Genomic DNA, 23,931 nt, shown 5'->3' with positions numbered 1-23,931 from the left:
CGATCTCCACATGGCCCAAATGACCCCAGTGCTGCAAGACCCAGCTCAAACCCTGCCTCCCCCATGAAACTTTCCCTGAGCCAGCCTCTCCAGCTGGAGTCAGCCTCTCCCACAGCACTTTGCCTTGCACGCCTCCCAAGGTCCTGGTCCCTCTGTGCCTCTTTATTTGTGTTCATGTCTTAAGAACGGAGCTGAGTGACACAATGCAAAAATCATGGACTTCAGTGTCAGGCAGACCTGGAGGCAAATCCCAGCTCAACCGCTTACCCACCATGTGATCTTGGACAAGTGATTTAACCCCCCTCAGCCTCAGCTTTCTCATCTATACTATGGGAACAATGGCACTATCTTGCAGAGTGGTTGGAAGGAATTTAGAGACAATGTATGTAAAGTGCCCCAGGAAGGGCCTGGCACATAGTGGGCTCTCTGGAAATGGTGGCATTATCTTCCCCTCTTATAAGCCTTTGAGGACAGGGTCCTAGGGTCATCGCTGTCTCCCCTGAAGGGCCCAGCCCAGGGCTCTTCACAGAGTTCTGGACATACTGGCAACATGCCCGAGTGGTGGAAAGTCTAGGTGCCCAGCCTCCAAGACCTGGACTCTGCCAGGTCCACGTGGGACATGTATGTACCACCTAATGCCCACTCTCCATCAAACAGTGGTGGAGAGGGGGAGGGGGAAAAGGGACATCCTCCAGAGCACCGATGAGCTCCACCTCCCCAGAAACCCAGCCGGGGAGGCAGCCGCCATGGAAACCACTGCTGTTACATGTGCTCGTCACTCTAGGCTCCAGTGAGAAATTCGTAGGATCTATTTAAGAACTAATAAAATAAGGATGGTCTTGCTCACCCTCACTGCCCCCCACCCCAGGCTTCTACCCTTCTGCCACACTCCTCCCTACCTTTCCTGCACCCCCCCTTCCTGACCCCTTATCCCCTCATTTCCTTCCCATCTCCCCCAGTATTTCTCTCTTTCCTTGCCCTGTGTAGGTCTGTCTTATTCTCTCATCATTTCTGTCTTCCTATGTCTCTTCATCTCTCCCTGTGTCTCTGCTCTCCATGGCTCTCTTTTTTTTTTTTTTTTTTTTGCTGTACGTGGGCCTCTCACTGTGGTGGCCTCTCCTGTTGCGGAGCACAGGCTCCAGACGCGCAGCCTCAGCGGCCATGGCTCACGGGCCCAGCCACTCGGCGGCATGTGGGATCTTCCCGGACCGGGGCACGAATCCATGTCCCCTACATCAGCAGGCACAGTCTCAACCACTGCGCCACCAGGGAAGCCCGGCTCTGTCTCTTGGTCTCTCCTCCACAGTCACAGGTGGCCATGCCCAGGGACGGGTCCTGTCCTCCTGGTCCCTGGTGCAGGCCATCCAGACCTGTCCAGCTCACCCTGATCTCCTTGGATTGATCTGTCACCCCTCTAGACTGCAGCCCGAGTCCTGTCGGTGTCTCGGCCCTCACCCACAGCCTGGTGCTCCACCACCAGCGGGTGGGTGTGTAAGAGCGCGTAAGAACCTGAGCCCTGGGTGGGAGGGGGATTGCTCTGGTTCAGGCTCGGCCTGTTTTCCTTTCCTTTCCTTTTTTTTTTTTTAAGCCCTCCCCCCACCCCTCCCCCAAATTTGATCCAAAGGAAATTGCTCAACTGTGACTGCCAGGGCGTTACTATGGTTACTAGGTAGCACTTGTGGCTATGGTAACAGGAAGCTGCCTGTTGTCTCGGCAACGAGCACACTGGTAGGGGATGGAGTGGCCCCTGATTGGTGCAGAAGCATTGCATTTCCTGAGGGGAGGGGGTCAGATCATCACCTTCTCAGGCCAGATGGCCAGCAGTACCCCTTCCTCCATGAACAGGAAGGCTGCTCTTCTTTCCTTCCGGCACTCAGCTGTCTGCCCCCCCAACAATAATTCCTCACATCCTACGCATCCAGCTCTTGGCTGTTTACAAAGACCTTTTGCGTCCCCATTATGTCATGTGATCCCCACAACACCCATGAGAGGAAGGTGAGATGGGGATTCAATCGTGAATTCTCTCAGGGTGGTTGGGGGATGGGAGTGGGTGGGGTATATATGGAAATCACCTAGGAGCGTTTACAAATTATACAATCCCCCAACTTAAGAGTCTGATATGGTTCCCAGGTGATTCTTATCTACCCCTGATCAGGGAACCCCTGAATTAGAAGGTGAAATTGGTTGGTGGGGGAGGGTATGGAGGGAGGAGTCAAGCTGCTTTCCAGGTTTATAGCCTGGATGACTGGATCAGGTTTGGGCAAAAAGATGAGCTCTGGTTTGGGTGTGTTGAGTGGAAGGTGCCAGTGGACTTTCTAGGCGGGGTGTCCAGCAAGAAGCTGGGCACATGGGTCTGAAGCTCAGGAGGGAGGTAAAGGCTGGAGACGCAGAGCTCTGAGTCATCACTGTGGGGACAGGAGCTGAGGCTGTGGGTGTGGATGAGATTAGCCAGGAAAAAAGGAAGAGTGGGATGAGTAGGACCAAGGATGGTGCCCTGGAGAACTCCAGCATCCTCAGGGGAAGGGGTCCCAGGGAGGGAACTGAGAGGGTGAGTGTAGAAACTATGGTGACATAGAAGCTTGGGGAAGGTTTTTCTCATTTGACAAGTTGAATCTGAGAGAGGATGGCTTACTCGAAGTCATACAACCATTAAATGGCAGAGTTGGGGGTAGATGGCCCAAATCTGATTCCCAGATTGTTTAATCTAAGTGACACATAGAAGTATATTCTCAGTTTTAGACACAGAACACACATCTGCCCTACTACCCAATTCCTCGCACCCAAAGCCTTTAAGGAAGTCCAGGAGCCAGAGGGACAGGCCGCACTTGGTCCCTACACAGAGCCAAGGCAGGAGAATCTTTTTGACCTCCACAGTCCCTCCTCTGCTTGCCCCTGAGCTTCCTATCGCCTAATCCTTCAGGCTTCAGCACCTTCTAAATTCCTGCCTTTAAGGGATGAATCTTGGAGAAAATCTATAATCCCTGTGTGAGAGTGGTGGGGTGCAGAGTTCAAAGGGGTGAGGGATTAGATCCTGAGGAGTCCAGGGGTGGAGAAGCCGGGGCAGGGCCAGGCAGTCACGCTGACTGGGTGTGTTGGTCCGATGTCTTTCAGATGAATCGTCCCATCCAAGTGAAGCCGGCTGCCAGTGAGGGCCGAGGAGGTAACTTGCCTGCCTGCTGAATCTCAGGGTATCATCCATGTCGGGGATGGTGGGCCCACTTCTGGAGTCAGGCCTACCTAGGGTTTATTACTAGAGCCTCCCTGGGTAAGGGGGGCAACTAGGGAGGGACCAGATTATTTAGCACCAGACAGCTCAGCCATCCCAGGTCAGACTGAAGAGGGATGGGGTCCCAGCATCCCCAGACCCAGAAGAGGCAGGAGACAGAGGCTGGACATAGAGGAAGGGAGTTCTTGCTACCTTGCCCCTGGAGAGAGTTCATTCCTGTTTTAACAGGTGGAACTTCCAGGTTTGTTTGAAGAACCAGGTTAGAGTTATTCTCCTTTTCCAGATCTTCTGATTACAGAGAACTCAGTCCAGTCTGGGTTGGAGCCATTCATTCCTTCATTTCAGTTGCCTTGGGAAAAAGATGAGGCTCGTAAGACAGATTTTGTAGGCCATATTAAGGAACTGAACTCTATGCTGAGGACCATGGAAAGTCTTCAAAAGTTTTTTTTTTTTAGCTGCACTGTTTCCTAGTGCAGAAAGACTAATGCTCCTTAAGAACAGGAGGGTTTGAGAGCCCGTGCTTTTTTTTTTTAATCTTTATTAGAGTATAATTGCTATACAATATTGTGTTAGTTTCTGCTGTACAACAAAGTGAATCAGTTATATGTATACCTATATCCCCATATCCCCTCCCTCTTGCGTCTCCCTCCCACCCTCCCTATCCCACCCTTCTAGGTGGTCACAAAGCACCGAGCTGATCTCCCTGTGCTATGCAGCTGCTTCCCACTAGCTATCAGTTTTACGTTTGGTAGTGTATATATGTCCATGCCACTCTCTCACTTTGTCCCAGCTTACCCTTCCCCCTCCCCATGTCCTCAGTCAATTCTCTATGTCTGCGTCTTTATTCCTGCCCTGCCACTAGGTTCATCAGTACAATTTTTTTAGATTCCATATATATGCATTAGCATACGGTATTTATTTTTCTCTTTCTGACTTACTTCACTCTGTATGACAGACTCTAGGTCCATCCGAGCCTGTGCTTTTTGACAACCAGCTGAGTTCTGGCCGGCTTCCATACTGGAAAAGCAATACTAGCTTCTGGTGTCAGTTCTTGGTGTCTTTCTTGCCCTTGGGTGTTAAATCATTCCAAGAAATCTGCCTGGAGCCCTCCCTGACATTTGCGGACTCCCTCTTAAATAAGACTTTCTCCTGAGGGAGACGCAAGAGGGAAGAGATATGGGAACACATGTATATGTATAACTGATTCACTTTGTTATAAAGCAGAAACTAACACACCATTGTAAAGCAATTATACCCCAATAAGATGTTAAAAAAAAAAAAGACTTTCTCCCCACCTTAAGGAGGTCAGCCATGGCTTTTTATTAGGTAAAAGAAGCTGCCCAAGATCAGGGAGAGAATGGAACCTCATTGACAGACATTTATTGACTCCTAATAATTCTGCACATCCTCTCAGACTTCAGGCTCAGTGTCCACACCTACAAGGGACTCTAGTAGCTTCATAGCTCCATTGTGGAGTTCTTTCCTCCAAGAAATCCATTCTTCCTCCTTTTAGATTTTCTGATTTTGGTCTTTGATTCTCCACTTCTGGTCAAGATGTTATCATCCCACTTTGTCTTAAGGAGATATTTCCAAGCTTCCTCCCTCTCCTCCAAACACAAATCCTCCTTTTCCATCTCATTCTTTGCAGACTGGTTTTTGAGAAGTTCCAGGCTGCATACCAAACCTCTCGTTCACTTGTCCCAAGAATTTCTGCTTCTTGGGAAACTGTTAGGCATCAGGGCCAATGTTGGCCAACTTCTCAGCCCTGCCCATGAACACTAGACAGCTGAGAGGTCACCTGAGAGTACTTGAGTGAGCTAAGAAGTAGACAGATTGGGCTGTAGTTTGTTCAACCATCCAACCAATATCTTTTGAGTAACTTACTCCACATTAGGAATGCAAGGCAGACCTGGCACCTGGCCTCATGGAGCTCTGGAGCTATAAGGGGATATAAACAGTAAAACAAAGCTATCATCCAGTGTGATCAATGCTTTTCAAGTCCTGGGGGATTGAAAAGCATTGGGGAAAACATAGGGCACCTTAGTCTGGGAGGTCAAGGTGGGCTCCCAGAGGTGGTAATATTTAAGCTGAGATCTCAAGGATGAACAAGAAGTAGTCAAATAGAAAAAGGAGGAGCAAGGGAGCAAGTATTTCAGGTGGAGGGAAGAGCATGTACAGAGCTCAGAAGAACATAATGCAACTTGGAGTCTGGTTCAGGAACTAAATCCAGGATGCTGGGGGCACACTTGCTGCTTGGAGTCCAACACCTCTTGCCAGGGTGAGGGCCACTGCCCAAAGGAGGCCTCCACGCTGATTATGCTTCTGCTTAGTCTAGTCCAGATGTCTTGGTCATCTGGGCTCCCAGCAGTGGCATCAGCATGAGTTTTATCATTTGCCTCCCCGTTTTTGTACAGGTTTTTCAGGTGTAATAGCATTGACATATTCTGTACATATGGCATTTCACCTCTACACCTGTTCAGATTCCGAGCAGCTCAAGAGAGCAGGAAAAGAAAATCTAGCTGAAAAGAGCTCTGCCTGGCAGTAGAATTCATAATTTTAGTAGTTATGTATAACATGGCTATTTCTTGACAAGTGATGGCTTTTTTCTTTCTTAACATCTTTATTGGAGTATAATTGCTTTACATTGCTTAAGTGATCGCTTTTAAAGAGCATGTACTCCAAAGGCATCTGTGGATAATCCTTCTTGCAGTTTTGGATGACCAGATCTCTCAATTCTTTCGTGTTCCCACTCAAAATCACCAAATGTTCCCTGATACACATTTGGGAGACAGGAGGCATATGTACTAAGTCTTGCAAAACAGCTGGGTCTTTACAATTTACAAGTATTTTACTACCAACTGATCTGTGTTAGATACTAATCAAAAGGTGTTTCTTCTCTTCAGTGCTATTATATATCTCTTCAAAAGTGAGCTCAGGGCTTCCCTGGTGGCGCAGTGGTTGAGAGTCCACCTGCCGGTGCAGGGGACACGGGTTTGTGACCCGGTCCGGGAAGATCCCACATGCCGCAGAGCGGCTGGGCCCGTGAGCCATGGCTGCTGAGCCTGCGCGTCCAGAGCGTGTGCTCCGCAATGGGAGAGGCCACAACAGTGAGAGGCCCGTGTACAGCAAAAAAAAAAAAAAAAAGTGAGTTCAGCTCTCTGCTGAATTGTAACACAAATTAATGCTTTAGAAACTCAACTTTTAAAATGGTATTGAATTTGGTTTTGAAATGTAACATTTGACACCAATGTAGGACAGCTTGTCTCATTCAAGTCTTATCTCTGTTATCCCAAACATTCTATAAACCTTCAGAGTTAATGGTCACACCTGCCCTGATACAGTTAAGCCTTTGAGCTTGCATATTTTAAAATTATTCCTGAAATTAAATCCTTTGTTTACAGTTGATTAATAATGATTTTTACATCTGACAAAAATACTGGTATCAATGCAGGCATAATCAAGGGGGTATCAAGGCAAACGTAATCTTCCAAAATTTTGCCATTTTTTTTCTGGAAGAGATTATTAGATTTTTCTTCCCATAAAACAGGGATCACTACTCAAATGCTATAGGAGCCAGGTAAGGAACCCTAAATGGGTGAGACTGTCATGACATAATGAAAGTTTCTGTTTTAATTATATTAAATTATATTAAATGTTGGCAACTAATTCAATTTTTAAAAGTGGGCCAGCATTGTGACAGCCTAACTAAACCTATCAGGTTTGCTTCTTCGGTCCAAAGACTGCCATTTTCTTTCCCATCTGCCATACAGGAGTATTCTATTATGTACACATGCATGAGCTTTTTGACAAAAATAGTTACTTTACATTCTATCTCTTGAATTTTCATGCCAATGCAACAGAGTAGTATTACTCTTATTTTTAATCACTAGACATGAGGTTTGTGGTTGAAATGACCTATGTTTTATTTTCTTATAACTTCTATTATAGGTCTGTTTTATTTTCACTTCCAGCCAATGTTGTAGAAATCAAAGTGTTAGCACAGCAGGGGAGAGCCTGAATAGAAGTAAAATTGTTTTCATTGAAAAAAAATGTTTAAAGCAAATTTATAAAAATATTTTTCATAACACCTTGGAAAGATACAGAGACATCCTGTCTTCTTCCCGCTATAACATTACCTACAACATCATTGTTCTTAAAACCACCCATTTGTTCCTAGGAGGAGACCAAACGGCTCCTCCTAAATCTGAAAGATCATAAGACTTTCTGTATAACCATGCTCTACAGGTCACAGATAGTCTCATGAACTTGATTCCCCCCACAAGTTTCTAGAATAGGTAGGGCAGGAAGAACTATTTCCTCCAAGTTTCCAAATAAGGAAACAGAGGCTCTGAGGGCAAAGCCATCTCTGACATTCCCCGTCTGACTTGGAGTCCCCTCATAGGCACTTCGAAATAACCTATATTTTAAACACACTGTATGTTGCATTACTTTTAGAAGTTACTGGTAACACTTGCACATTCAATGCTTACAATGCAATAATAGTAGCAACACAAGATCTGCCCGATAGAAGGTCTGGGGCCCTCTTCTTTCATGGTCATCCCCTGCAGCCTTGGTGGCACTCAGAGTGCATCCAAGTCTTCATGGACTATATTATAGTAGCCTGTTAATGTATGCCAGCCCTATGTGTATGTTTATACATATATATTTTACGTATGTTTAATGTATCCCAGTTCCCATAAATTCTGCAGTCAAGTCCCACACTGTTCATATACTCCATGCTCTGTGCCTATATTTTACATCCTGTGGCATTGAACAGTACACTTTTTTATTTTTTCAATAAATTTATTTACTTTTGGCTGTGTTGTGTCTTCGTTGCTGAGCACGGGCTTTCTCTAGTCATGGCGAGTGGGGGCTACTCTTCGTTGCGGTGCACGGGCTTCTCATTGCGGTGGCTTCTCTTGTTGCGGAGCGTGGGATTTAGGGACGCAGGGGTCAGTAGTTGTGGCACGTGGGCTCAGTAGTTATGGCATGTGGGCTCTAGAGCGCAGGCTCAGTAGTTGTGGCGCATGGGATTAGTTGTTCTGTGGCATGTGCTATCTTCCCCAACCAGGGCTCGAACCCGTGTCCCCTGCATTGGCAGGCAAATTCTTAACCACCGCACCACCAAGGGAAGTCCTTTGAACAGTACACTCTTAAAGGAAAATTAATCTAATTTTCCAAAGTGAAATTATCTCATAATATACTAAAGGCGCCCATTTCTTTTTTTATATATAAATTTGTTTATTTTATTTATTTGTTTATTTTTGGCTGCATTGGGTCTTTGTTGCTGTGCGCGGGCTTTCTCTGGTTGTGGTGAGCGGGGGCTACTCTTCGTTGTGGTGCGCGGGCTTTTCACTGCGGTGGCTTCTCTTGTTGCGGAGCATGGGCTCTAGACACGCGGGCTTCAGTAGTTGTGGCTCACGGGCTTAGCTGCTCCGTGGCTTGTGGCATCTTCCTGGACCAGGGCTTGAACCCATGTCCCCTTCATTGGCAGGTGGATCCTTAACCACTGCGCCACCAGGGAAGCCCAAGGCGCCCATTTCTAATTAAATATACATAGTGCCAAAAACTTTTCCCTCAGCATTTGTCTTTAATTAAATGTGAACATTAAAATGTTTGCCTGAATGAAAATTCAAAGTTCATGTATTTCAAAATGTTAAATTAACCTCAAATTACATGAGGTCAGAGCTAGGGATCCCTAAATCCCTCAGACAATGGTAACTAAATAGATCCATTTTATCTGCTCTTCAGCATGGAGACTGTGGTTGATTTTTCCTAACTTAGATTATCTCTACTATGGAAACACTAAAAATAAGTTGAACTGTAAGTACCAATCATATAGGGAAAGTATTTTTTAGTTCTAAGGCAAAATCTTCAAAATCACTGAACTCCTGTATTTTCTTTCCTATCTTTCAAATTTTATAACATAAAATCAATAAATTCATAAGTCACAATTGTGATTGCTCTTTCCCCAACTTGGCTGTATTTTTTACTTAGCAAATATTTACAGATCCAAGATGCCTATGGTACAGAAATAGTTTAAGTAATAAATCCATGCAATCTTTTCACTTTAAGGGTTTTTTTTTTTTTACTTTAAAATTTAAAACTTTCTCTGAGGTAATGCCTCTGTTTTTTAATCTTCACATTTGGTTTAACTCAAAAGCCAGTTATCTGTCATCACATCAACCCTCCTATAACCATCCTATAATTGTTTAATTTCTGCCTGAATTTGCAAGGGTTTGTTTAAATATCAGCCTGGATTTTGAGTAATAAACATATATTACTATCTAACTAAGTAAGCCATCTTTTCCAATTTTTTTTTCTAGGATTCTATTCTATTCAGTGTTTAACAACCAGACTTTAAGTTAAAGTTAAATTTTGAGCTAGAATTTTCAGAATTTCTTAATACTGGGACATATTCTCTGGCCTAAATCAGACACGGATCTTACCAACAACTGTTCTATTAGTCAGTTGACACTCATATCTGTCTTTGATCCTCACACTGATTTAATTCTAAAAAGTATTCTTCCAACTAAAACCTGACTGGATAAGGCTCACAGTACTGCATAAGACCTGGGAATGTCAAGTTAATGTTTCACTTCCTGAAATGCATTCTACCTCCGAAGGAAAAGAGTGGTGCTTTCCTTCAGTCTGACTCAGAGTGGATCACCCAAAGCTAATTGTTGTAACACTTTTAGGCCATGGCTGTGTCTGAACCTCTGACAAGCCCTTCAGGTACAAGTGTATAGCCCACAAAAGAAAAATGCATCTCCGGAGGCTGAGATCTTCTCTCTTAAGGGAACCTGAAAGCCCAGGCTTGGTCTACCTTTCTTACTCGCCTCCTGGCTCTCCTGGATCAGGATGAAGGAACAGTGGAGTCTCTGTTCTTTCTTAATCTAAGTCCCTATTTTTCAGGCCTCCTCCTTCACTGTATTTTTTTTTCAATTGGGGTAAAACAGACATAACATCATCTTTACTATCTTTACCATTTTTAAGAGTACAGTTCAATACTGTTAGCAATACTCACATTGCTGTGCAACCTCCAGAACTTTTTCATCTTACAAAACTCAAAGTCTGTACCCATTAACCAATAACTCTCCATTTCTCCCTCCCTCCAGCCCCTAGCAACCGTCTTTTTGTGACTGGCTTATATCACTTAGCATAATGTCCTCAAGTTTCATCCATGTTGCAGCATGTGTCAGAATCTCCTTTTTTTTTTTTTAACGTCTTTACTGGAGTATAATTGCTTTACAATGGTGTGTTAGTTTCTGCTTTACAACAAAGTGAATCAGCTATACATATACATATATCCCCATATCTCCTCCCTCTTGTGTCTCCCTCCCACCCTCCCTATCCCACTCCTCTAGGTCGTCACAAAGCACCGGGCTGATCTCCCTGTGCTATGTGGCTGCTTCCCACTAGCTATCTATTTTACGTTTGGTAGTGTATATATGTCCATGCCACTCTCTCACTTCGTCCCAGCTTACCCTTCCCCTTCCCCGTGTCCTCAAGTCCATTCTCTACGTCTGCGTCTTTATCCCTGTCCTACCCCTAGGTTCTTCAGAACCCTTTTTTTTTTTTTTAGATTTTTCCTTCCTTTTAAAAGCCAAATGATATTCCATTGTACATATATACCATATTTTGTTTATCCGTTCATTGCTTGATAGACATTTAGGTTGCTTCTACCTTTTGACTATTGTGGATAATACTAAGGTGAACGTGAGTGTACAAATATCTCTTTGAGACTCTGCTTTGAATTCTTTTGGATATATACCCAGAACTGGTATTGCTGGATAATATGGTAATTCTATTTTTAATTTTTTGAGGAACCGCCGTACTGTTTTCCATAGTGGCTTGTACCATTCAACATTAGTGCACATACCTACATAATTTCTCCACATCCTTGCCAGCACTTATTTCCCCCCCGCTTTTTTAAAATAGCAGTCATCCTAATGGGTGTCAGTTGATATCTCGTAGTTCTGATTTGCACTTTCTTAATTATTAGTGATTTTGAGCATCTTTTCATATATTTGTTGGTCATTGTATATCTTCTTTGGAGAACTATCTATTCAGATCTTTTGCTCATTTTTAAAAATTGAATTATTTTTGTTGTTGAGTCATAGGAGCTCTTTATATATTCTGGATATTAAACTTTTATCAGATATATGGTTTGCAAATATTTTCTCCCATTCTGTAGGTTGCCTTTTCACTCTGGTTGTGTCCTTTGATGCACAGTAGTTTTAAAATTTGATGTAGTCCAAAATTTCTGTTCTTACTTTTGTTGCCTGTGCTTTTGGTGTCATATCCAAGGAATCACTGCCAAATGCAAGGTCATGAAGCTTTCCCCCTGTTTCTTCTAGGAGTTTTATAGTTTTAGCATTTATGTTTACATTTGATCCATTTTCATTTAATTTTTGTATACAGTACAATGTAAGGGTCCAACTTCATTCTTTTGTATGTAGATGTCCAGCTTTCTTAGCAACATTTGTTTAAAAGACTGGCACTCTTGTCGAAAATCAATTGACCATATATGTGAGGGCTTATTTCTGGCCTTTCTATTCTACTCCATTGGTCTAAATGTCTCTCTTTATGCCAGTACCACACTTTGATTACTGTAGCTTTGTAGTAAGTTTTGAAATCAGTTAGACTGAGACCTCCAAAATTCTTTTTCCCCCCAAGATTATTTGGCTATTCAGGATCTCTTGAGAGATCTTAGGATTGATTTTTCTGTTTCTCAAGAAAATGCCACTGAAATTTTGATAGGTATTGCATTAAATCTGTAGACTGCTTTGGGTAGTACTGACATCTAACAACATTAAGTCTTTCAATTCATGAACATAGGATGTCTTCCATTTATTTGCGTCTTCTTCAGTTTTCTTCAGCAATATTTTGTAGTTTTCAGGATACAAGTCTTTTGCAGCCTTGTTTAAATTTATTCCTAAGTATTTTATTCTTTTTGATGCTAAGTGAAATAGTTTTCTTAATTTCATTTTCAGATTGTTCATTGCTAGTCTATAGAAACATAACTGATTTTTTTGTTGATTTTTAAAAATAAATTTATTTATTTATTTTTGGCTGCGTTGGTTCTCTGTTGCTGTGTGCGGGCTTTCTCTAGTTGCAGTGAGCGGGGGCTACTCTTTGTTATGGTATGCGGGCTTCTCATTACGGTGGCTTCTCTTGCTGCGGAGCACGGCTCTAGGCCCGCAGGCTTCAGTAGTTCTGGCATGCGGGCTCAGTAGTTGTGGCTCGTGGGCTCTAGAGCGCAGGCTCAGTAGTTATGGCACACAGGCTTAGCTACTCCATGGCATGTGGGATCTTCCCAGACCAGGGCTCAAACCCATGTCCCCTGCATTAGCAGGCAGATTCTTTTTTTTTTAAATAAATTTATTTATTTATTTATATTTTTAATTTTTGGCTGCGTTGGGTCTTCGTTGCTGCGTGCAGGCTTTTCTAGTTGCGGTGAGTGGGAGCTACTCTTTGTTGTGGTGTGCGGGCTTCTCATTGCGGTGGCTTCTCTTGTTGAGGAGCATGGGCTCTACATGCACGGGCTTCAGCAGTTGTGGCTCGTGAGGTCTAGAGTGCAAGCTCAGTAGTTGTGGCACACAGGCTTAGCTGCTCTGCGGCACATGGAATCTTCCCGGGCCAGGGCTTGAACCCATGTCCCCTGCATTGGCAGGCAGATTCTTAACCACTGCGCCACCAGGGAAGTCCCTGTTGATTTTTTTAATAGGAAAACTTTGCTGAATTTGTTTCTTAGTTCTAATAGTTTTCTTTTGGAACTAAAGCCATACTTGGGCTTCCCTGGTGGCGCAGTGGTTGAGAGTCCGCCTGCCGATGCAGGGGACGTGGGTTCGTGCCCTGGTCCAGGAAGATCCCACATGCCGCAGAGCGGCTGGGCCCGTGAGCCATGGCCGCTGAGCCTGCGCGTCCGGAGCCTGTGCTCCGCAACGGGAAAGGCCACAACAGTGAGAGGCCCGCGTACTGAAAAAAAAAAAAAAAAAAAAAAAGCCCTACTTGATACTCATCAGATCTGATCAGGAGACTTTTTTTCCCCTGGATATTTTCTTCACTCATTTCCTAGTCTTCCTTGGATCCTTATGCTGCAGTCATCACTGAGAATGTCAGAGCATCAAATGCTGCCATCAATAGGATCTCCTGGGTTGGTATTTGGATGGAAAGGTGGACTGGTAATTTTAGGATGTGTCTGATGGTTGGTACCCCAATGCGATTTCTTGTCCCTGCACTGTTTCTACAATCATGATATCCCACCAACATGGAAGTGAGTGGTTGTGGGGGGCTTAGAAGCCAGAAACTTGGGACTCCTTTGGGCCAACTTGGGCAGAGCCTTCTTTCTAGAACAGCATCTTGATACCTTTCCTGAGGAAGATGGCGTGGACTGACTCTGACTCTGGGCTTCCAACCCCATCATTTGCTACCTTAGAATCCCTGTACGATCAGCTGCGCAAGACAGCTTTATGGAGATGAACCTCTAGGGTCCAAACAACTTGATTTGGGTTCAAAAAAGCATTTGGTAGAAGAGCAAGGAGTATACACAGGTGGCCATCATGAAAATGCAGTTACACCGTTCAACTGTGTGTCTTTCCAACTATGTCTCAACTCCACACTGATGCTATCTTCCAATTCCATCCACTCCAGGAAAGTTGAGCCTCCCAGTTTGAATTTCCATCTTTCTAGGGACCCACCCACCACTCATGGAATTATTTTATTCAGACATTTCCGACCCACCTCTTACAGAATCCTTTTCTACCAAACTGGTATAGTTTGACCTAGAGGATATTGCATTTTTTGGGCTAAATCCCATCATCTCCATCTCTCTGGGAGCATGCATCGGCCCTGAAAATCTTCAGGGGTGTGGATTTGCGGGCTACTCTCAGGAGTCTAGCCTGTAATTCTCTTTGACCAGGTCTCTTAAGAAACTTATCCCACCATTTCAGGATCATCTGATGCTTATATTCACTGTGACCCAGATCATCCTCCTGTCAAACACCATGAAGGTCCCTGTAAAGTGGCAAAGAGGACACCAGGATTCAAGGTGACAGCTGTGAAATGGGCAGCATAGAGATTAGCCCATAGCCCAACCTCATTTCAATTTCAAATTCTGTACAGCCCAGTAGTCTAGAACCATAGAGTCAGTGCCCTATCATGGAAATGGAAATTCTTAATTTGGGAGACTCTCACTGGAACAGAAGGATCAGAGAATTTCATGGTCTGTGACATGAGCTGTGACTGACCACCATCATCAGAAAAGAGCAGAAAGAGGAAGAGCAGATGAAGGATCGGACCACTGTTCACACAAACCTCTTTACTGTCCTGGGGGCTCCATCTCAGCCATGACCTCTCTCTTCCTACCTAGGGCTACCTGGATGCTGTTCCATGTGGCATGACAGCTTACCTAGGTGCTGTCATCATCTTGCAGACCCTACCCAATGTCACAGCTGCACGATAAATTAGGGCATCATGAAGCCCTGAGACTCTGGAGACCCTAGGATCTTCTCCAGCCCCTCCTGGGCCTCTTGTAGACGCATGGGCATAATTTAGTTTCATAGCTCAGAACAATAACAATCTCAGAGGGTTTGATTCCCTGACCAAATAGGGCCTGTCTTCCAATGTCAAGGCAAAGCCACCATCAGATTAGTCAAGAGAATCATGAAAGACCTTTCCTGACTTCTCAGGTTCCTGAAGAGAATGATCTCAGATGCCTCTTCATGCACCATGTGGAATTCTATTTTCTATCTTTTAAGTCAGTGGTTTACAAAGGACTTTCCTTGGAGCCCCCTCTAGGGAGTACCAGGGGAAGATGAAGCAAGAGGAACTCCAGCCCTCCTCCTACTTTTCTGCCTTTTCCAAGCAGTTCTACTTTTCTCTTACATTTTGAGCTTCATCCTAATATTTTTGTTAGAACAATGGATTTCACAGCTGTTTTAAAAGGTTAGGAAACCAGTGATCCATTCCAAGGGCACTATTCTGTGGCTAACCCTCCCAGGAGTGAAGTATACCCACTGCTTTGTACTCTCACCACAGATGGTTGGTACCTCTACTGGAATTCTGGCCACAAGTACATTATCTATCCTTTCCCCATCAGGATTTCTGGGCAGTAATCCTCTGGACAGAGGGCAGGATTCTGCTGAAACACACTCTGTCCCATGTAAGCCACAGCTCCTGCTCTCCATACAGACACAGCATTAACAGGCAGGCGACAGATACCAAGGTACCCAGGGCAGCCTAGGCTGAACCCCACAACATCCAGGTGAAATACGGACACACACACATAGCCTTGTTGGAGATTCCCTCCACTGCTAATTTCGGCCTTTTCACTTTCCTTTTCACTGTCACCCAGGCTTCAGTCTATGACCTTCACCAGCCTTGTTTCCTTTGCACTCAGGATCCAAGGACCCCCATCAGCCTGGCCAAGCTTGTCAAAGAGTGAAGGAGTTTGGGATGGGTTTTCTTGGGCTTCAGGATTTCAGAGGTGAAGTCTGAAGCCAGATTCCCACCCACTCTTTCTCTCCCAACTTGTATTACGCCGATGAAGCCCCATCTCAAAATCAGAGACTTACCTTGGTGCAGATGAGAGAGGCTTTGACAGCAGGACCTGTGGGCTGGGCTCCTCTATCACACACTCCTGGATAGTGCTCCTGAGGCCCGACTTGCTGGATGTGCAGCTAAGCCCTGGTTTCCAGCCCCAGCTCTCCAGCTTTCTCCAAGGTCACGGGACCCAGCTTACGGCCCCTCTCTGGGCATCTCTACCATTCCCACAGGAAGGGTGGACACAGGAAAGGATCCTCAGGTGGCCATCCAGGTCTATAGGCAGAACCTGTTCTCCCATAGCATGAACACCTGGGGAGAGATCAAGGCAGGAAAACAGGGGAAGTCAGAGAGGAGGCAGCAGGGCTCAGTGAGGGCCCTGGAAGCTCACTGAGGGAATAAGGGAGGTAAGGAAAGGGGTCATGAGTTCAGTAAGCATAGTGGGCAAAATGCCAATGTTGGAGGATCAGGAACCCAAGCTTCCTGTTCTCTTTAGGCCTTTGGGAGGGGCATGCAGGTTGAGTTGGGTGCTGGAGTTGGGGATTCATCATTCCAGTGCTCATGGTCTGGGGTTGAGGCAGTGCAATGAGACAACTGCTTTCTGTGCTGTTTTTTTTGACCCAGAATCCTGGACTCTAGCCACTGCCATCAGGCTTATCAGGAGGATGTACTTATCTTCTCCAGACCCAGTATGAATACAAGGACTCCTCTGAGGACTCCCCTCCCTTAACAGGGCTGAAATGGTCCAAAATAGCATTTCCCAGACTCTAAGAACAGAAAGGTCAAACATATAAAATGATGCATGTAGGGCTCTATCCAACCAAAAATATGAACTGAATCATTCCCACAAGAGCAACAATGAGTTCCAGGACCCAGGTTTTCCTGATGGAAATCTGGAGTTTCTCTCCTCCAGATCTGTCTGTAGGTCATCCTGCCCCTCAAAGAAACCCAACCTTGTGGCCCCAAGTGAGTAGGGCCTGCTCACTCACCTCTTCCCAGAGCCAGACCGTGGTTAACTACCTTCCTAGGCTACTCCTGTTACTCTGGGGAGCCCAAGAGGTCTTAGGGTTCCCAGGTGACTCCTGGATTTGTCCCCAGAGGACCGAAAACTGTTTGTGGGTATGCTGGGCAAGCAGCAGGGTGAGGAGGACGTCAGACGCCTGTTCCAGCCCTTTGGCCACATCGAGGAGTGCACCGTCTTGCGGAGCCCCGATGGCACCAGTAAAGGTGACTTGAGCTGACCCCTGGATTTCCTGATGACCCCGCCTCACTCCGGACCACATGACCCTTTGGCCTCTGTGACCTGAGCCACCTCTATCCTGCCCCAGGCTGTGCCTTTGTGAAGTTCGGGAGTCAAGGGGAAGCTCAGGCGGCCATCCAGAGTCTGCACGGCAGCCGGACCATGGCGGTGAGGGCGGGCGCCAGGGCCCGGGGTGAGACCAGGGGTCTGGGGACTGGCTCCTCTTCCCCACATGCCGGGGAAAGGGCCTGAGGAGCAAGGCCCTCGGCCCAGGGCCGGGGCTGAGGTCTAGACCCGTCCTTGCAGCCTTCCCTGCCTTACCCAGGGCGCCTCGTCCAGCCTCGTGGTCAAGCTGGCGGACACGGACCGCGAGCGCGCGCTGCGGCGGATGCAGCAGATGGCGGGCCAGCTGAGTGCCTTGCAGCCGGCGCCGCTGCCGCTGGGGGCCTGCGGAGCCTACACCACAGCTGTAAGTGCCTGGCCTGGCGGGCGCGGGCGGGCAGCGGGTGACGGGGGGTGGGGCGCCGGGACAGATGCCCGCCGCTGGGCCCTCCACACCCGGCCTTCTTCCCTCCCAAAGATCCTGCAGCACCAGGCGGCCCTACTGGCGGCGGCGCAGGGCCCAGGCCTCGGCCCGGTGGCCGCAGTGGCGGCACAGATGCAGCACGTGGCGGCCTTCAGCCTGGTAGCCGCGCCGCTCTTGCCGGCTGCAGGTACTGCGCGCAGGGGGCGGGGCCCGAGGCGGGGGCGGGGCGAGGCGGGGCTGCGGCCTGACTCTTCCACTTACTCGCCACCTGCAGCCAATTCCCCGCAGGGCGGCGGTCCCAGCACGCTTCCGGGTCTCCCGGCGCCCATCGGGGTCAATGGATTCGGCCCCCTGACCCCCCAGACCAACGGGCAACCTGGCTCGGACAGTCTCTACAATAACGGGCTCTCTCCTTACCCAGGTGGGCCCCCCCCACCCGCTCCGCCCAAATCTCCCCCAAAATGGAGTGGGGAGCGGGGGTCTGGGGGGGGCGGGTGGCAGGGCCTGGTCTCCTTGAGAAGGGACTCCTCCTCCTTCCCTGCTGCCTCTCACAGCCTCCCTCCACACTCCCTGCGTTCTCACCTTACCCTGCCCGCCCACCAGCCCACCTTCACTGTGGGCCTTGCGCCCCTCTCTCCCCAGCCCAGAGTCCCGGCGTGGCTGACCCCCTGCAGCAGGCCTACGCTGGGATGCACCACTACGCAGGTTTCACTTGGCGCTACGCGGCCTGGGGGGTTTGAAGGGCCCCAGAAAGTAATAGGGAGATTTGGGGGTGGGGGGGTTAGGCTCTGTGCTGAGGAGTCCGACCCTCCTTTCGCCCACCCTTGGACCCAGAACGACCTTTCTAGGGGTGAGGGTTACTGTGCACTGGCTGAGTTGGTCAAAGGTGGCCAGGCAGATGGGGCCCTGATTGGGGGTGGCTCCTGGGGGGTCACTGCCCACTCCCACCTCTGTCTCCAGCAGCCTATCCGTCGGCCTATGCCCCAGTGAGCACAACTTTTCCCCAGCAGCCTTCAGGCCTGCCCCAGCAGCAAAGAGAAGGTGAGGGACAGGGGTCTGGAGATCAGGGCCTGGTGGGGCTGGACTCAGGATTCCTCCCCTGAACCAGCCTGCTCCTGTTCCTGCAGGCCCCGAAGGCTGTAACCTCTTCATCTATCACCTGCCTCAGGAGTTTGGTGATGCAGAACTCATCCAGACATTCCTGCCCTTTGGAGCCGTTGTCTCTGCCAAAGTCTTTGTGGATCGAGCCACCAACCAGAGCAAGTGTTTCGGTGAGCTGAGCCCCATCCCTAGGCCTCTCCCACTCCCAACTTCGAGATTCCTTACAGACCCTAAGACTGTACCTCCGGAAGTCAGTGACTCCTAGAAACTGAGTGTATAGTGCTCAACAGAGTCACAGACCAGTGATGAGGCTAAGCCCAGACAAGGGACAAGTCTATTTCAGGTTCACCTGGGAAGGTCAGGTGTCTGGTAGATCTTCAACCAGGTTAGGCTTTAGAGTCTAGCCAGGGCAGGTGGAGTCTGGGTCTGGGACCAGAGATCCCCTCCAACTGCAATTCAGAGGACCAGAATGGGGGCTGTGGAGAGAGAGAGTTTTCCCACGCCAGGGAAAGACAGGGAAACACCCCATCAACACACTACCTGCCTCCCCAATACACACACTCAGAATTACCTCCTGTCCTTCCAAGAATCACACGTTTAGGAAACTCAGGCCACTTGCCTGTGTAAGTACGAGCATGTGTCCGTGTGTGTGCACACATGCAAACACTGGAGGGTGGAGGAGTACTGATTGATGGAACTGGCCTGAGGGGGCAAGGAGAAGGGGCTGGTCATAGAGAAAGGAGGCCCTGCCACGCAGAGTTCCCAGCTAACCTCTCTGCACACACCCTCCAGGGTTTGTTAGCTTTGACAATCCAACCAGTGCCCAGACAGCTATTCAGGCCATGAATGGCTTTCAGATTGGCATGAAGAGGCTCAAGGTCCAGCTAAAGAGGCCCAAGGATGCCAACCGGCCTTACTGATCTACTCTCACTGACCAGCCACAGAAAGGTGAGTCCTTAGTGGACCCCCGGCAGATGGGGCCTGAGTGATGGAGGCGCTCCCAGCTTTGATATTCCTTTTGGGATGCTGGGGGCACCGGCCCCTGAAAAAGTCTGGGAGAGAAGAGCCAGGAGTTAGGAGGAATCCTCAGTCTGAGGCTGTGTTTTTCCTTCAGTCTAAGGACTGAGATAAATTAGACAAAATTCCTGCCCCCACAGTCTGGGAGAGACAATTACAGTAAGATCCAACCAGTTCGTTCCACTCCAGAGATAGCCACAGGGGACCATAGTAGAGAATTCCTGTGTGGGGAGGGCAGGGGGGTGGAGAACGAGACTAGAAAAGTAGGTTTGTGCTAGCTTGTGAAGTGTTTTAAAGGCCATGAGTTTGGACTTTATCCTGAAGATGGTAGAGGACCACTGAGGAGTTTAAGCAAAGAAGGGACAGGATGTAAGGGCTGGGATAATGGCAGTGAACTTGGAGATGAGGAGAGAAGCAAATACACTGAAGATGCAGGATCTACAGGGTGTGGTGGTGATGGGGAGGGCTATGACAAGCTCTCAGGTTTCTGGCAGGGCCGGCTGCCTGCGACTTTTAGAGATTGCTGTCTCAGAAGATCCACAGGACCCTGCCTCACTTGAACTGCCCCCAGGGAGCACTCTGGAGGGGGTGCTGGGCTGAGGTCATCTGCCCAGGACCCAGGGTCTGGCTTCAGTGGAAGCCTGAGGTCCAGCCACTCACCTGTCACGGATAGGGCAAGCTGCTCTTCTTGTCTTGCCCTCCAGAGTGATTTTTTCCTTTTTTTCCCTTTCTCTCTCCTTATCAATTAATACCCAACATTGGAAACTGAAGAGTGAGAAGAAAGGAAAAGAAAAGCACAGAAATGCTTGAGCAGCCCTTCCTGAAGGAGCGGCCACAGATGGACGTGGACCCAAGGCCAGTGCCTGGGCTCAGGCCACTTTAAGGATTGTTTTCACCAAGCGGGTTGTTCTGTGCCTGTGATGTAGAGCTCAGGCTGGCAAAGCAGCTGGGGCTGGCTGAGGAGTGACTGTCTAGGGGAACCAGCAGAGGGCCTTGGGGGGTGCCAAGGGCTTCTCCACAAGGGAAGCCCAGATTTACTTCTTTCAAAATCATATCATTCCTTAGAGTTTAGGGACCAAAGGACTATTGCTTTTTAAAGAATTATATATATATATATATATATATATATATATATATATATATATATATATATATATAAATTAAAACAAAGAAACAAAAAAATCACAAGAGAAACAAAAAGGACAGTATAGAGTCTAATAAAAGCTGCCTTTAAATATCCCTAGGAGGCAGGGTGAAGGAGACCCTTGAAGGCCCCAGCCTAGGCAGAGGAAGGCTGTGGAAAGATGGTTCTGTGTCTCATTCCCTCTTAACGCCCCCCACCTCCACCCCACCACCTTTTAAAAATAATGAAGGACTTGAGGTCTGGGCTCATATGCAGGTGACAAGAGAGTTATTGAAGCAGTGAACCCACAGTTCCCAAACTCAGAGAGCATCCACGAAGAGGCCTCAAGGAGGAGCTCTGGCCTGCCCTGCTCTTTGCCACCCCGAAAAACCCCTTAAGCCAGCAGGGGTGGGAACCTGCCTTTCCTTCTTGACAGCCTTTCCCGTGGAACCACTGCTTCCTCAGACAGGAAGAAAGGGAGTTTGGACTGCCCCAGCCTTTCCCTTCCCCATCCAGTTAGACAGAGGCCCTGCCTTTGGCTGAGCCGAGACACCTCCTGTTTCCCCTCACCTTGAGCCAGCCCCAGTGTCCCCTTGCTCCAGACCACCTTCTGTCTCTAAGTTTGCCCACCGGTAAAGTAGATTCAGGATATATGTAGAGGGCTGTGACAACAGACTTGGAAGGTTCGCTACTGTATATACTGCCATTGAGAAGGGGATAATTTTCAATTATGTAGAAGCTTCAGAATTTAGAGGTCCCTCTTTACCCAGGACCTGGGAGGGAAGTAGATGTTTTGCCAAAATACTTCATCATTCCTTTAAAAACTACATCTTTCCTATGCAAGAGTGTCTCAATGTGCTTATCCAAGGTGCTTCTAGATGGTGAGCAGTGTTCAGCTTAGAAGTGGTGTGTGCTCTGTCTGTCTGTCTTTGTCTGTCTGTTGTATACAGTGGGTACCATATAAAGCTGATCGATGGTGGTGCTTCCTGCCTGCTTCTGTGAGATGGGCAAAAGATTCAGCTTAGAGCACCATGACTCACTTGCCTTGGTCAGCCTTTCCTGGGCCTGCAGGGCCTTGCACATAACTTTTCCTAGGAGGATAATTTTCCCTCTACCCCACAGACCTGGATCAAACTAGTCTGGGGCCCCAGCTGTGTGGTGGGCACTCTGGTCCCTAGATGTTGCTGAGACTGGAGGCCTCTGATCTGATATCACATCAGACAATAAAGCATGTGGGGGCGGGGGCAGCGGGTTCCTCCTTAATAAGAGTTTCTAAGAAAATTTGTTCCCACCTGTTCCTCTGTCTTTGACTCGTTTTTGGAGGGAATGGAATGAAAAATAACATTGCCAGGTAAGGTGTGGTAGTTCACAGGGCTGACACGTAGACTGACCACCCTGGACACAGATGGGAATGTTAACACCTGCACATTCAAACAGCTGTTCACATGGAGGCATAGAGACCCGTCACTGCTAGGTGCTAAGCCCTCAGAGTTGGGGGAAGGACGGTCCGATAATGTAGTGATAATGGAGGGCCCCAGAGAGTCTGTGATAGCAAGAAGAGTACCGAATTCAGACTTGACTGGTAAGGCAGGTCAGAGAAAGGTTTACTGAAGAAGATGAAGGAGGGGAAGGGCCTTCGAGAATGAACTGGCACATATGCACAAAGCCATTTGGACAGCCGCATCATGCTGATAAATTATTAGCAAGAAATCATAATGATTACCGTTTATTCAGTGCCAATTATGGGGCAGACAGTGGGCACCAAGATAAGACCCTTTCCCATTTCTAACTCTACCCTGAACCTTAACTCAACAAGTCATGTCAAGACACAAACCAAAATGGCATTTGAAGTGTCTTGTTTCATGGTTAGGGGCTGGCAGACCATGTATAAATGCTGCAGAGGTTGGCAGGATCTAGATCAGGGGTCGGCAAACTATGGCCTGTGGGCAAATCTGGCCTACAGCCTGCTTTTTGTATGGCCTACAAATAATGTTTTTTTACATTTTTAAAGGGCTGTAAAGATAAAACAAAAAAGAATATGAGACAGAGACCATATGTGGCCCACAAAGCCTAAAAGATTTATCTGATCCTTTAGATAAAATGTTTGCTGATCCCTATAAGCTCATGGAAGACGTGTATAATGTCTAATGAGTTTAAGCAACAATGGTGTTTGTGTCTCTGTTGTGTGTGCATGTGTTAGTCCAAATCCTTTCAGCTGCAAGTGTCAAAAACCCAACTCAAACATGTTTAAGCCAATAGGAAATTAGTTGGCTTACTTAATTGATAAATCAAAGGATGTATCTACCTTTAGGCATGGCTTGATCTAGGGGTTCAAATGATGATGTCTCCATCTCTCGGCTCTGCTCCCTTCTACTTAGTGGCCTCGCTACTTCCAGCTCTAAAGACCTTGGGAGGACTTTGGCCAGAATGGACATGTGGCTACCTCTAGGGTGGAAGAGTAGGCCACCGTAATTGACAACTTCACAAGGACTGTGTGGAGGGGAGAACTGGGTCTTCAAAAGAAGGGATGATGGGCAGATAAGCAATTTGCATCCACAGTATTCCTCCCCTTTATTGTTCACCTTCCATCTATACTTTTCTTGACAAACATACACTTTCAAAAATGTGCCTGCCTAACAATGCAATGTTCCTAGGCTCAACAAAAAACAGTCACCCACTTCTGAATAGGAGACAAAACAGAATCATGCCCAGTTGCTTTATTGAGCCCTCAGTCCAGGGTCCCTTTGTGATGTGCAATTCTTGATCAGGTCTGGATATAATTTCTTGTGATTTTGCAATCTCTGGCTTAAAGATAAATTTAGCTACCCCTACATAACCAATATGGAGAGAAATAGGGTAACCATTTAAAAAAAAAGCCAAAAAAACCCTTCCATTTGGAATAGGGGAGAAGAGAAAACAATGGTCACTAATCTATAGCATATAGCACATCCTTCTGGACAGTGGAGCAAGTTTCTTCATCAACAAAACTAATTGCTCTTGGTCCTTTCCACTGGGAAATATCTCCCTCCTTTATGGACAGCCCTGAGAAGATACCTCTTCTGTAATTGAATCATCCACCATCCCTTACACATGGGTTTGGACCTAAAGATTGCCTTAGAGATTATGCTTTCCCAGACCCCCGATCGCCTGGT

General features: G+C 47.3%; 1 protein-coding gene across 3 annotated transcripts in view; it reads left to right on the top strand.

Annotated features, from left to right (window-relative positions):
• Nucleotides 1–20,776, top strand: part of CELF6 (CUGBP Elav-like family member 6) — a 31,842-nt gene extending 11,066 nt beyond the window's left edge. The window contains exons 3-13 of one of the 3 annotated variants that reach the window (XM_033851939.2): nt 3,112–3,160; nt 16,871–16,999; nt 17,101–17,180; nt 17,338–17,481; nt 17,593–17,725; nt 17,813–17,959; nt 18,181–18,243; nt 18,499–18,579; nt 18,666–18,809; nt 19,432–19,587; nt 20,428–20,776. In XM_033851939.2, coding sequence (XP_033707830.1) covers nt 3,112–3,160; nt 16,871–16,999; nt 17,101–17,180; nt 17,338–17,481; nt 17,593–17,725; nt 17,813–17,959; nt 18,181–18,243; nt 18,499–18,579; nt 18,666–18,809; nt 19,432–19,559 — 1,098 coding nt within the window. In that variant the 3' untranslated portion in view covers nt 19,560–19,587; nt 20,428–20,776. The remainder of the gene's footprint in view (nt 1–3,111; nt 3,161–16,870; nt 17,000–17,100; nt 17,181–17,337; nt 17,482–17,592; nt 17,726–17,812; nt 17,960–18,180; nt 18,244–18,498; nt 18,580–18,665; nt 18,810–19,431; nt 19,588–20,427) is intronic. The other 2 variants (XM_033851940.2, XM_033851941.2) reach the window with 2 other exon arrangements.
• Nucleotides 20,777–23,931: the final 3,155 nt, after the last annotated feature.

Source organism: Tursiops truncatus, chromosome 2, assembly GCF_011762595.2.
Source record: "Tursiops truncatus isolate mTurTru1 chromosome 2, mTurTru1.mat.Y, whole genome shotgun sequence".
NCBI lineage: Eukaryota > Metazoa > Chordata > Mammalia > Artiodactyla > Delphinidae > Tursiops > Tursiops truncatus.
The sequence above is the reverse complement of the archived record's forward strand: the minus strand, read 5'-3'. Positions and strand labels throughout refer to the sequence as shown.